Genomic DNA, 14,933 nt, shown 5'->3' with positions numbered 1-14,933 from the left:
TTCCAAAGTAAAAGGTGTCTTGACCAAACCATGGGAAAGGCTGATACAGCTGGGCTTCAGTGATCCAAAGTCTGCCAAAACATTCCCCCGGGCCTCCCATCTCTGCTGACAGACTTCTCTCACAGGACAAGGAACAGAGTTGCCACAGAGCAAACCAAGCAGTGCTCTCCCTAGCTCCCATGTTCAGAATTTTTAGGGAAACGGCTTTGATTGGTCTGATTTATGTCAGGTGCCCAGCCCTGGGCTGATCAACTATGACCAGAAAGGTGGGATATTACAGTGGCCAAGCTTGGATCAGGTGCTAGTTGCAGGTCAATCTAGAATATCACAACTCTCCTGAGAAATCACATAATTAGAGCGCAAGGAGGATCATTTCCTGGAAGATGTGGACATTGGTGATTTACAGCAGAAAATAGCTATCCTCTGTAATATTGTTTTGTGATTATCATTTCCTTATACATTCTTCCAGTTAACTACAATATGCATTCTTAGAGGAAGATATATATATCCCCAGGCCTAGGACAGTATTTTTTGCAAATGATTTTTATAAATAATGAACTAATAAATACTGTAATACATTATGGTATCCAAAGCTTTTATGTAAAGTTTTGTCTTGTCATGTCATGTCATAACTAGTGAAAGTAACCTAACAGTTCTGAGTTCTGGTTCTAGCCCATTTATTTATGAGTCACCAAGCTCTGAACTTCAGTCTCTTCCTATGTGAAATGGAAAGCATCTCTGTTCTATGATCATCTCTGTTTAGAGAAGTGAATTTGAATTGAAATTTAAAATACCACAGTATATGCATATAAAAGTTACACACGATAATCAGACTTTGCCATGTATTTGTCATTTCCTTACTTGTGGACAGAAAATATAAAAACCATCAATGTTGGCTGAACCAATCAGAAATACTTCCTTTTAGTGTCATTTTCAGTTCTGCTCACAGGGGCACATATAATAGATTTGTCTTCTAGTTGGAGTATATGAACTTTAAATTTAGTTCTTAATAGTGCTTCTCACAAGTAAATCTACCATCCAAATGGGCAATCAAGAGTTGCAACCTCCCTAAACATTTCTCTATGCCCTTACTGGTTTTTAGGTTTTTGTCAAGCAGGAAAGGATTTGCGTTTGGTATCTCTGTGTATGGAACAAATTGACATCCCAGCAGGATTCCTCCTGGTGGGGGCAAAGTCTCCCAATCTTCCTGAACACATCCTGGTGTGTGCTGTAGACAAGCGATTCCTACCAGATGATCATGGAAAAAATGCACTTTTAGGTAAGTATGTCACACCTATAAACTTCTTTTCAAGATGAGGGAGTTAAAATCAAGTTTATTTTAAATTATTACAGTACTTTTCAAAAATCATGGAATTAGTTGGGGATTATATAGTTCAGATCAAGTATGAAACATTTTTTACTTTAGGAACATCTTAAAAGTTAGCTTTTTATTTTATTCATTCTCCAAACACTCACTTTAATGAAGAGACTTTTTAAACCAGGCAATAAAGGACAGCATGCAATTTATCAAAAATTAATATTTTGTAGAACAAAGTATTCACTCTCTATAGAGTCATTTATCTGGACTTGATGTTAAATCAACTCTCAGTTATTCAACTGTGGATTATCCACTTTGTAAGTTATTTGTAGTTTTTCCATACTACCCATTATTCCTAACTATACTTGGTTAATGTGATTCTCATTTTATATTTAGCATTTAGCATTTAGTTCACCCAAAATAACTAAGAATATATATGTGTGTATAGTATTTATATGTGATGTAAAATGTATATCTTTATCTCAGAATTATTTACTTTCTGGTATTTGAGTCTGGGCTTTTTTCACAACATAGCTTCTCTGCATCATGGGAAATAGTAGATTTATTTTTTAAATTATTCTTAGTGATTAAAAAGACAAGGGGCACATGAAGTTTGTTACTTTCTTTGCTACTGTGTTTTCCCTGGGGTTGCTTTTGTTTCCCAGAATATCTCTTGCTGTAGATGGACAAATAGATATTTTCAGCATAAATATCAATAAAAAGGAAAAAGAAGAGGGCGATGAATTCAAGTATTGTATTGTTTGTGAGCTATATTTTTATTTGTTTTATTTGATGCATTCTTCCTAGTTTTACAATGTCGTCAGAAAGTCTAGAAATATATAAATCAAAATCTTGAGTCAGAAAGTGACCCTGCACACACTTTATAAATGTTCTTTGAATTACAGTTCAAAGCCTTCTGTTGGTTTATAGTAAAAGAAGTGGCAATTTTTATTTTTCATAACATTTTCATATTATTTTTCTTCTAGTGAAATTGAGTAGATGGTTTAATATAGAAGTCTAACAGTAAAATTTATACATTGCACTAAATTAGCAAAGAAAGTCAAAGCACACTATTGATCATTTATTCATTCAACAGTATTTGTTCAAAATGTACTATGTGATGGAAATCATGCTAGGCTATGATGTGGGGGCATAAAAATGATAAGTCATAGCCCTTTTCCTCACAGAGCTAACAGCCTAGTTGGTTGTAGCAAAAAAAAAAAAAAACAAAAAAACCTTTGGGAAACTTCTTTTTAGCATATTAAAGCATCATAGTTTCATTGAATGAAACAGTTCATATGTGGCTTGACTGTAGACAAAAAAAGTTTCATAATTCTTTTTTACTCAGTAATTCAAAACTAGATGAATTCTACTAGTACAGGAGTCCCCAACCCCCAGGCCATGGACTAGTACTGGTTCATGGCCTGTTAGGAACTGGGTCACACAGCAGGAGGTGATCAGCAGGCAAGTGAAACCTTGTATTTGCAGCCGCTCTCCGGCACTAGCATCACCACCTCAGCTCCACCTCAGATCATCAGGCATTAGATTCTCATAGCAGCACTGGTCTCTGGTACCAAAAAGGTTAAAGAACACTGTCCTAGAATACATCATGGAAAGGACACACGAAACACCATCAGAATAATAGATTTCATAATCTTGTATAATCAAGAATGACACCAAAGACTATGGGCTTTGGAATTGGAGCTGGGTTTAAATCCCAGATTTGCACTTAGTACTTTAAAAACTTGAGAAGCTACTTATTCTCTTGAAGTCTCATATTCTTCATCTATATAATGGGGCCAATAATGCCTACCTTGCAGGGTTGTAAAGATCAAATTAAATTGATGTTTATAAGGCACCCATTCAGCACAGCACCTAGCACATTGGACTTGCTCTTTAAATGATATTCTGCCATTCTATCATATTTATTAAATACCCTTATAGACATGCGACTTTGCTTAATTCTCACATTAATCTTTTATGAACTTCTGGGGCCTATCAGATAAGCCTCATTTTTTGACACTAATTATTTTGGCTGAAAGGTTTTTACTGTGTTTTCAGTGTGGTACATCTGCCTTACAAGTGAGGCAGTTTTCCAAGGCATGGTGGTCACACCACAATATAAGTTACACAGAGGCAGTGATTTTATCTTCTTTGTTCTGGGCTGAAAACCTGGTACCTGAAACAGTGCCTAGCACATAAAGAACAAGTATTTGTTGGGTGGATGGATGGATGGGTGGGTGGATGCATGGACAGTTGGATGAATAGATGGCTTTAGAAACCTGGTAAACTAGACAGCCATTGACAATTTTTATTTATTTTTGGCCTGCAGCTCAAAGATATTGAACAAATAGCCAGATGCTCTCAAATGCAATCCACATCTAAATATATTTTAAAGAACTTATAAAATTATATTAATGTTTACATTTCTATAAAGTAATAGTTATAAACTAATTACATAGAATTACTAATTTTATGTAACTGATCACAGATTATAACTATCTCTTGTTCACCACTGTTATTCCAGTGTTTAGTACAGTGCCTGGCATATAGGTAGCTGATCAATAAATAATTACTGAATAAATAATAATAAATTGGACTGCTATTTCTAAATGCTCTGAATTGATTATCTGCATTCTGAGATTGGGACATTGTAAGATATTCTGTCTTTAATCCTGGCCTTTCTCTTCTCTTCTTATCTATGTTAAATATGTAACAAGTTGGTTTGGAGGCTTAAAAAGAATATATCACTTCAGTGAATTTTCAATTAGTTGTTGTATATAGAGATATTATATTTATGAAATTTAGAATGCCCTTTCCTATTTATAACTTTTTTGTACTTGTTCACTATATGACAATACATGTGTGATGTCCTCATCAGTCACAGCCAGAGGAACTTACCCTGCTGTCTGCCTTTTCCTCTTATGTATTAAGTGGGGACTGAAAAATTCATTTCCAATAAAGCAAAGCATGGCTTCTCATCCTCCAAACTTTCTCCATTTCTTCTTTCTATGTTTCCCTGCTCTAAGCAGGTCATGGAAAGTTTCATTTTGTTTGATTAATCTAAGTGAGAATTGTTTGGATGTTATATCTAAAGGAATAATAAACTAGTTGGAGTAAAAAGGAGTTGAATAAAGAGGAAATGAGACTCTCAAGAAACTCATGCTAGAAAGTACAGCTGGCTCTCATAGAAACTGGAAAGCTGACAATGTCCTGAGTTTTCACATCACTGCCCATGCTCTCCTATCTGCAGACCAGCTTCCTCATCACATTGCTGTTTGTTCTGTCCCACACCTTAGCTGACATGTGGTTGATCCCAGCTTATGTTCCAATTTTATAAAACCTTATTAATTTAGGGCCCAGGTACCACCTGACTGATTGTTTTAGTAATTATTTCAAAATTTTGGGAGAGAGACTGTCCCAGATTGGGTCAGATATTGGTCCACAGTCTAATCAGCTGTGGCCATGGAGGCAAGTCCACATGGTGGGCAGGGCAGAGAACCAGGGCCAGCAGGTTCTCTAAAAAGAGGAATGTGTGGGAAAGAAATAATGGACATCTCTAGGACCAAACTTTTTCATATTTTTATGTCAACTATATAAATTCTATCACATCATATTATCCACTCTGTTTCCCTAACCGTTATTCTTTTAGAACATTTTAAAAAATTTAAATTATTTTCAGTCTTTCACTGTTAGGAAATAACTCTGATAAAATAAATTTTGTACCTGTTTTTTTCTTTTGAATTATTTCCTTGAAATTAGGAACTCATTGGGTTAAAGACTGTAAATATTTCTGTGCTTCTTATATGTAAAAGTGTGATATCAACGTACAAGACCACCAATAACTAACTTATTTTCCTCCTTTCAGGGTTTTCTGGAAACTGTATCGGCTGTGGAGAAAGAGGATTTCGGTATTTCACGGAATTTTCCAACCACATTAACTTGAAGCTTACCACCCAGCCAAAGAAGCAGAAGCACTTAAAGTACTACCTAGTCAGAAGCTCCCAGGGGGTACTGTCAAAGGGACCTCTTATCTGCTGGAAAGGTATCATCAACTTCCTGGAGAGAAAGGAAGGGAAAGAGAATGAGGATGTTACCCATATGATAAGTGGCCCATGCAAAATTCGGAATTCAGGGATGATGCAGATAAATATCCCAAGTTCAGAAGGCTATCCAAAAATTTAAAGCCCTCTAGCATGTTATTTGACTTGCTTCTGATTTTTAATGGAGACTAATCAAGTTTATGAAAGTGCATGTCTCTGTGTATTTCTCTTGGGAGAATGAAGTGCCACTCTCGGAAGAAATGGACTTTCTGCAGCTCTTCTGTCATTTAGAGAGGACCTCAAAATATCAGTTTCCTAGTTACATGCTTTTTCTACTTTATTTGATAGGTTCTTTGGTAACTTTCAAGCATCTATATTTTTCTATTTTAATTAGAAATAAGCATACTTTAGAATAAGTAATACACTCTTTATAATACCTGGGGAAATTTTGTTTCTTTTTAGTTAGAAAAAAACAAACTTATTTATAGAAATGAATCCAGTTGAAACTTCACATCTTTATGTGTTTGGTGGGATTCAACACAAGTTCTATTCATTATTCTAAAGCAGTTAGGTATCTAGTTCTTTTGAGCAGTTTCTTAGATGCTGAGATTTTTCTTTATTATTAACATTATATTATTAAAGACAATTTAGTAATTGTCTTTAATGTTTCTATTTGTTGTCTGTGCAAGATTTTGGCCTGACCATGAAAAATGGCACTTTATGAAAATAAATACATCTTTTTCTCCTTCATTTTTGTATTACTATATTAGCTGATGATCAGTTATTAAAATTACACATTTATGATGTGGAAATAAAATAGAAATATTTTGATTAAAAAAAAAGAAAAATGGCATAGTAAATTCAAATTACAACTGCAGATTTGCATCTGAGTCTCTTACCATAATTACTCTTGGTTGTATTTGAGATGACACTATATAACTACTCCGGAAATGGCTATGTGTTCCAAGCCAGGTATCATCAGAATTTAAAGCTTGCAACCATTGAATCATAAACATAGTGAATTATAAATAACTTTTTATTGTAATAAAGTCTATAGAAATTTTCTTTAGAAAAAATTGTTTTAAATATCATGAACCCTAATCAAAAAGTAAAAGTCTTTTAACTGCCCTTTTAAGTTTTTATTGATTGCATAAAATATTTTAACTTCTTATTTAGTGCTCAATGACAATTCTTTTTTGGGGGAAATAATAATATCTGTGAAACAGTTTGTGATACAGTGACTCTGGATGGCTTCTGAAGCCTCACATTATAGCAGTTGCTATTTTGGATTGGAATTGTATATGTATATATACACATATATACAAACATATACTATCAATTTACAAATATGCATATAATACATATAATGTGGAAATATCCTTGTAGGACAAATACAATAGCTCTTCAGGAAGGTCATAGCATAGAAGGTGATAGAAAACTGCCTCCAATCCTCACATGTATCTCATAAACTTGGAAACTTTCCAGAGGAACCTCTATAATTAACTTTGTCACTTTTATCTCTTTTTCATGTGCTATCTTTAAGACTAATATGGTATAAAACATGGTATAATTTGGTTGAAAGTTACAGCCCCAACATGTTGTCACAGTATTCACTATCTACCTGAACAAGTACAAGGTATTAAAATATACCAGACACCCATATCGGCTTAATTAAAATGAAGCTTGGTGTATGATCAGTAATGATCTTGAATATTGTCTACCTATTTTCTTTAATAAGAACTGAGAATAATAATAATTTGAGCATTTCTAAGTTTTGTCTACCACCTATAAGTTATTATTTACTTCTTCTTTGGGACATACATTAAGGTTGAAGTGAAAAGGTTGAAGGTAGCCTAGATGGACTCTAGGTAACTGTTTCACACTTAAATCATCCCTGGACAGCAGGTTAACTTGTGTTTGCAAGCTTATGAGATTTTTATAAATTACTGATGTTTTAACCTTAGTCCTACCCCTAAAACTAGCATGACTCTATTGGTTATGAGTAATTCTTCCCCTGCAAACTAGTCTGTGGGTAACAAAAGTCTGATTGTTCTTTGTAACCATTTCTTTGCCTTCTAAACATGACATCTGGCCCTAGGAAGACAAATTGTGTTCACTATGTTGCACATTCTGTTGGAGTCAAGATGAGAGGAAGAGGGACCTCAGATTAGGAAAGTGGTTGCCACTTAAGGAGCAGCAACTTATTTTGGAGATTTTAATGGATTCTGTCCCCATTACCTGTTTTAACAGAATATTGATCTCCTCACATAATGTGATTCTTACTCTTTTCCAGAATGTAGAAGCCGACAATCCTCTGCTACTTGCCTCTCCATTAAACCAAACTCTTCAGTATCATCAACTGTGACCCCAGAAAATGGCACAGCTAATGGATACAAATCAGGATTCATTCAGACAGGTATGGGGTATTTTCTTTTGAGATTTTACACAGCAGATGTGTATTTAATGAGGCATTTAAAACTCACTGTCGGCTGGTTTGAATAGAAGTATTTTTAAATAGAGGTAAATTAATTGAGTTACTATTAGAATTATAACTCAGCATTGAGATAGGTCAGTCTGTGGGTGATCAGAACCCCAAATCCTGCCAGTGCTAGGAGAAGGATGGAGAAAGGAACTGATTGGTGGTAGAAAGTTGAGCTCAAGCATAGGACTGTCCCTAGAGGAGTCTGACAGGAGTCAATAAGTGGAACTCTAGACATGAGGAAAGTCTGTGTCCTAGCTATCCGGTGGCATGTATTGGGGACATATTTATGAAGACTGGGTAGGGTTCTAACTCAGCCCACAGAACATCACAGGGAGTACTGCACCAACTGGGATACTAAGTAAGTCCCCAAGATAGGACTGAGGATCACAACAGAAGAATCCAGGTTCTGTTTTCTAGTGGCTCAAGATAGGGGCTCGGATATGAATAACCAGGTAAAATGTTAGTGCCTGAAACTAGGTTACAGTATCTGAGCAGGATCAGCAGAGTGGATGGTCTGAAACTGAGCAGTTGCCCTCTAAGGCTTTTAAAAATTCCTCCAGATAGAGGACTACACTGATCCAGGCCCTGAGGTCAGGAGAAGGCTCCAGATGAGAATTAACGTTTCCAGGTGACTGAAGGGCTGGAGGGCTGAAGGGCTGAAACTGAAAAGATTGCTGCAGATAGTGTTTGAGAAAATTATTCAGAAGCAGTGTAAGTTATATCTTAGGCAAGAAGGAAAGTATTTTAAAAGAATTTGTGAATTTTTTTCAGTGCTCTTGTGTTTTTGTGAAGTACCATTTTACTTATCTGATATGCAAACTTCATAGTATACATGCTTTGTCCAGTGTCCACTCGACCACAAGTTGAAAAACAAGGCTATCTTCATTTATTTAACTACTTAGCATTCTTCTTTCAAATTTATGTGAAATTCTGATGACCTGGTAAATTGTTTCTACTTATTTTTAAGGTGGAAGTGATTATTAGAATATGTTATCACATTAGCAATGATAATAAGGCTGGCTTTATATGGGCACTTCTTGCTGTATGTCTGAACTCAGCAGAGCCCACTTTCCTCTGGATTTAAAAAGTCTAACTTCTCAACTGTTCAAGAGACTTAGATTGAGGCTGTGATCTAAAAGGCGACAGCATTTCTTTTTAGAATAAATGAGAGAACATTATGTCACTAGCTATTCAAGAAAGAAAAAGTCATTTGGCTCTTGGCATTAAAAGATTAGCCTTCATTACAATAATGATAAACCTACATGTCTCTCCTAGAATATTATCTTAGTAATTTGATTGATTCCGTAATATAGTTTCTGCCATTAGACCTTGGGGCTAGCAAAATATGATTTTAAAACTATAATATTAAAAATGAATATTTACTGTATTCCAACAAAAACTTATATCAAGTGTTCATTATGTTCTAAAATCTTTATCAGATGCTGTAAGGTAGGGTTCCACAACTTAACTAATGGCTCTGATGATATAAAAACCACTCATATAAAGGATAAAAAAAATAAATAAAACATATTAGCTTTCCTAAGAGGAAGAGGTGGGTATGTAAATAACTAGTTGTAGCTGAAAATAATGAAAAGATATTAATATTTTAATAAGCAGTAATGCAAAGTAATTAAAAAATAAGCAGCAATGCAGTTTTAATTACAGTCCTGTGCCACGTGACGTTTTGGTCAACCATGGACTGCATATACGTCAGTAGTCTCATAAGATAATAATAGATTATAAGCAAAAAAGTTTGTTTGCGATATTGAAAGAAAAGGCTGGACCTGATTATGATGTTGAATTTATTGCTAGCCCTGGTATTTAAATAGAGGAGGAAGCTCAACATGCTGTTCACCTGCCTTCCACCCTCCCACACACTCACAGTCTCTCTCTCACACGCGTGCGCGTGCGCGCACACACACACACACACACACACATGCACATGAATGTACATTCACCCCCACCCCTACACCTACCCCTCTCTCTTCTCCTTCTCTTCCTTGTATTATTGCTCATCTCAAGCTTTATTTCTCTGGGTCTCTTTTGATCTCTGTTCTCCCTTACTCTTTACTTCTCTTCTTTTCCTCTCTCCCTTTCTCCCTCCCTCCCTCCTGATGTCCACTCTCTCTCCAATAGGACCTCCCTCCACAGCCCTGCCCCTGCCTGCTCCATGCATGTGTGCATGCATACACACACTTTTATCTTTTATACTGTATTTTTACTGTACCATTTTTAAGATGTTTAAATACCATTGTGTTATAAATGTCTACAGTATTCAGTACAGTAACATGCTATTCAGATTTGTTGCCTAGGAGCTAGAGGCTATACCATCTAGGTTTGTGATGTTCACCCAATGACAGAGTCACCTAATGACACACTTCTCAGAACATATTTTCGTTGGTGATACATGACGATATACCAGGAAATATGTTTTGAAAACTGATGTTGCTCTGTAATAGAGGAAATCAAGATTCAGGCTTTAGCAAAAGCTCTATCAGTTGCTGTGAAAAGACACAGGCAAGTTACTGACTGACTCACAGTGAACACAAGTGGCCAAGATTTATGCCAATATTCTTCTGTATCCCTTGTGGTGGTAAAAGTGGTAACTGGACCATGAAATTAGCGATGAACAATTTTAGGTACAATCTAGAGAATTTAATAGAAAATGCCTCTAAAATTAGGCTTTTATTTAAAACTTTCTTCTTAACTAATTATGTTTATGGTTTTCAACAATAATTTTTCTCAGATATGTTGAAAGTAATAGATTGTAAATCTTAGATATGTTGAAAGTAATAGACTATAAAAATTTTATGTTAGCATTATGAAATTGCAAACATTAGAGTAGGTGGCATCTTCATATCTATCATAACTGATAGATATTCATTCTTCTATAGGAGATTGCCTTCTTAATCTGTAATCAGTGGCTGCCTGTTATCAACATTTCTTAGCCCGAAATGTAGGTACACGTTGCATAGTATTTGAAGAAGGGATTAACTTACTATTTACACAGCTTTGTCTTGAATTCCACCTGTCAAGCTCTGGATGTTCTGTTCTGGTTGGCTTGCCGCTTATCTCTTGCATATTTTAACATATTTATGTCATTGATAATTCAAATGTTAGTTAACAATCTTGTAAAATATTTCATCATTTTGACTGAAGGTGGTATAGTTATCTACCTATGTTATACATACATAAAACACACACACACACACACACGTGTATTGTGTTTAATCCAGACAAGAATTCAAGAATAGATGAAAAAAATCTTTGCCTAACCAAGATTTTGAAAGATTGTTTTCTATGTTTTCTTATAAAAGTTTTATTGTTTTATCCTTGCATTAAAGTCTATTAGCCATTTTGAGTTAATTTTTGTGTATGGTATGAGGTGAGCATCTAAGTTCATCTCTTTTGCATGTGGGTATTCAATTATCCCAGCCCCGTCTTTGAACAGACTATTTTCTTGCAGTGAATTGCATTTGTCAAGAATCAATTGACTATAAATATAAAGATTTATTTCTGGAAAAATTGTTAATGGACCTCATCAAAATTCAAGACTTTTATACTTAAAAAGACAGCATTAAGAAAATGAAACGACAGCAAATCCTGCTCTGTAGGGTCGGCCCCTGCATGACAGCTCCTCTACTGTAGTCACAGCCAGTCCTCACAACCAATCAGCCTGGTGGTCAATCCCTCCCACTGATGTGCAAACAGCAACCAAGGCTCAACTACAACAGGAGTGCACACACAACTCACACAGGGACTACACCTGGAGCACCCAGCTCAAGTGACCAGGGACACTGTACTACCAGGCCCCACAGGATACCTACTACATAAGGCCATTCTAACAAGACCAAGAGACATAGTATCTCTACCTAATACATAGAAACAAACACAGGAAGGCAGCCAAAATGAGGAGACAAAGAAACATGTCCCAAATGAAAGAATAGAACAAAACTTCAGAAAAAGAACTAAACAGTGGAGACAAGCAATCTACAAGATGCAGAGTTGAAAATACTGGTTATAAAGATGCTCAATGATCTCAGTGAGAACTTCAACAAAGAGATAGAAAATATAAAAATGGAGATAGAAAACATGAAAAAGAACCCATCAGAAATGAAGACTACGGTATCTGAAATGAAGAATACATTGGAGGGAATCAATAGTAGATTTGATGAAGCAAAGGATTGAATCAGTGATTTGGAAGAGAGGTAAGAGAAAACACCCAATAGAACAGCAAGAAGAAAAAGAATCTGAAAAAACGAAGATAGTTTAAAGGGATTTTGGGACAACATCAAGTGTACCGACATTTATATCATGAGGTACCAGAAGGAGAAGAGAGATAGCAAGGAATTGAAAACCTGTTAGAAGAAATAATGACGGAAAACTAACCTGGTGAAAGAAATAGACATACAAGCCCAGGAACCTCAGGGAGCACCAAACAAGATGAACCCAAAAAGGGCCACACCAAGACACATCCTAATTCAAATGCTAAAGGTTAAAGACAAAAAAAGAATCTTAAAAGTAGCAAGAGAAAAGTAGTTAGTTACCTACAAGGGAGCCCCCATAAGACTGTCAGCTGATTTCTCAACCGAAACTTTGCAGGCCAGAAGGGATTGGCACAAAATAAAGTGATGAAAAGCAAGAACCTGCAACCAAGATTATTCTTTACAGCAGAGCTATCATTTAGAATCTAAGTACAGATAAAGAGCTTCCCAGAAAATAAAAAGCTGAAGATGTTCATCACCACCAAATTAATATTACAAGAAATGTTAAAAGGATTTCTTTAAGAAGAAGATCGAAAACATGAATAATAAAATGGCAATAACTACATATTATCAACAATTACTTGAAATGGATTAAATGCTCTAATTGAAAAACATAAGGTGGCTAAATTGATAGGAAAATAAGAGCCTTACATATGCTGTCTACAAGAGACTCTCTTCAGATTGAAAGATACACACAGACTGAAAGTTACACACAGACTGAAAGTAAAGGGATGGAAGAAAATAGAAATGAAAAAAAAAAGCTGGGGTAACAATACTTATACCAGAAAAAATAGATTTTAAAACCAAGACTTAATAAGAGACTAAGAAGGACCCAGTAATCCCTTCTGGGTATTTATCTGAAGAAACCTAAAACACTAATTTGAAAAGACATATGCATTTGTATGTTCACTGCAGCACTATTAACAATAGCCAAGATATGGACGCAACCTAAGTGTCCATCAATAGATGAAGGGATAAAGAAGAGGTGGTACATATATACAATGAAATATTACTCAGCCATAAAAAAGAGTGAAATCTTGCCATACGCAACAACATGGATGGACCTAGAGGATATTAGACTAAGTGAAATAAGTCAGAAAAAGACAAATATCCTATGATTTCACTTATATGTGCAATCTAGAAGGAACAAATGAACAAACAAAAAGGAAACAAACTTATAGACACAGAGAACATTTTGAGGGTTACCAGATTGGAGAGGCATTGAGGGAATGGGTGAAAAAGGAGAAGGGATTAAGAAGCACAAGGCGGTTGCAAAATAGTCATGAGGATATGAAGTACAGCATAGGGAATACAGTCAGTAATATTGTAATAACTATGTATGTGTCACATGGGTACTACATTTATCAGGGTGTGATCACTTCGTAAGTTATATAAATGTCTAATCACTGTGTTGTACACCTGAAACTAATATTTTATGTCGACTGTAATTGAAAAATTAAAAAATATTAAAAAGCAGAAAAAAATGAAAAGACAACACTGAAAAAAAATATTTGCAAAGCACATATTTAATAAAGGATTTGTATCCAGAATTTACAAAGAACTCTTACAATTCAGTAATAAGATGACACTTCAATCAAACATGTGCAAAGGGTTTAGAATTGACATTTCTTTAAGGAATATATGCAGATGACTAATAAGCACATGAAAAGGTACTCAACATCATTAGTCATTAAGGAAATGCAAATCAAAACCATAACACACTACTTTTTACCCACTAGAATGGCTATTATCAAAAAGACAGATAACAATAACAAGAACCTGTAGATGTGGAGAAATAAGAACCCTCATACATTGCTGGTAAAAATGTAAAATGTGGCAGCCACTTTAGAATACAGTTTGTCGGATTCTCAAAAAGTTAAATATAAACTACTACACAATCCATAAATTTCATATCTAAATATCTACCTGAGAGAGATGAAGATATATGTCCTCACAAAAACTTGCACACAGATGTTCAAAATAGCATTGATCACTGTAGTTGAAAACAGAAAACAACCTAAATGTCATGAATAGAGAGACAAAAAAATGTGGTATATCCTTACAATATCCATTCAGCAATAATAAGGAACAAACTATCAACACATGCTAAATTGTAGATGAACCGTGAAAACATTATGCTAAGTGAAAGAAACCTGAAAAGAGACCATATATTGTATAATTTCATTTTTATAAAATGTCCAGAAAAGGCAAATTTAGAGAGACAGGTACTAGATTAGTGATTGCCTGGGGCAAGGAGTAGGAATAGAAATTAACTGAAAGTGGGCGTGAGGGTTCTAACGGAGGAGATGAAAATGTTCTAAAATTGATTTATGGTGATGGTTGCATCACTTGGTAAAGTTACCAGAAATCATTGACCTGTACACTTGAAATAGATAAATTTTATGATATGTAAAATATACTTTAACAATGGTGTAGGAAAAAAAAAAGATTAAAAAGCTGTTCTGAGAGGACAGTGAAATCCTTTGGAGTAGCATTGTTTCTCTTTCAGTTCACAATCTAATTTATTTCGTATCTTAGATGAGCACCATTTCAGAGTAGATGGTAAACATCACAGGGCTTGAAGTCAGAGTCCTGATATTTAAATACTGCATCTGACATATACTCTGTTGCAGCTTGGGAAAAGCCACTCAGTTGTTCTGTACCCTGGTTTCCTCATTTGTAAAACCAAAAATAACACCTATTTTGCAACTCAAGATTGACTCAGCCTTGCTACCAATTTGTGTGACATTTCTCCCAATTATAATTGTTAACATCTATAGTCTCTTATATACTAGAAGCTCTGGGTTCATTTTGTTTATCCCTGT

General features: G+C 35.1%; 1 protein-coding gene across 9 annotated transcripts in view; it reads left to right on the top strand.

Moving 5' to 3' along the window:
* Positions 1–14,933, top strand: part of GREB1L (growth regulation by estrogen in breast cancer 1 like) — a 225,124-nt gene that overhangs the window by 124,186 nt on the left and 86,005 nt on the right. For all 9 annotated transcript variants that reach the window (XM_023530829.1, XM_023530825.1, XM_023530828.1 and 6 more), the window contains 3 exons: positions 1,103–1,279; positions 5,187–5,363; positions 7,655–7,777. In XM_023530829.1, the coding sequence (XP_023386597.1) occupies positions 1,103–1,279; positions 5,187–5,363; positions 7,655–7,777 (477 nt within the window). The remainder of the gene's footprint in view (positions 1–1,102; positions 1,280–5,186; positions 5,364–7,654; positions 7,778–14,933) is intronic.

The sequence above is a fragment of the Pteropus vampyrus genome, unplaced genomic scaffold (assembly GCF_000151845.1).
Source record: "Pteropus vampyrus isolate Shadow unplaced genomic scaffold, Pvam_2.0 Scaffold55, whole genome shotgun sequence".
In the NCBI taxonomy this organism is placed as follows: domain Eukaryota; kingdom Metazoa; phylum Chordata; class Mammalia; order Chiroptera; family Pteropodidae; genus Pteropus; species Pteropus vampyrus.
The sequence above is the reverse complement of the archived record's forward strand: the minus strand, read 5'-3'. Positions and strand labels throughout refer to the sequence as shown.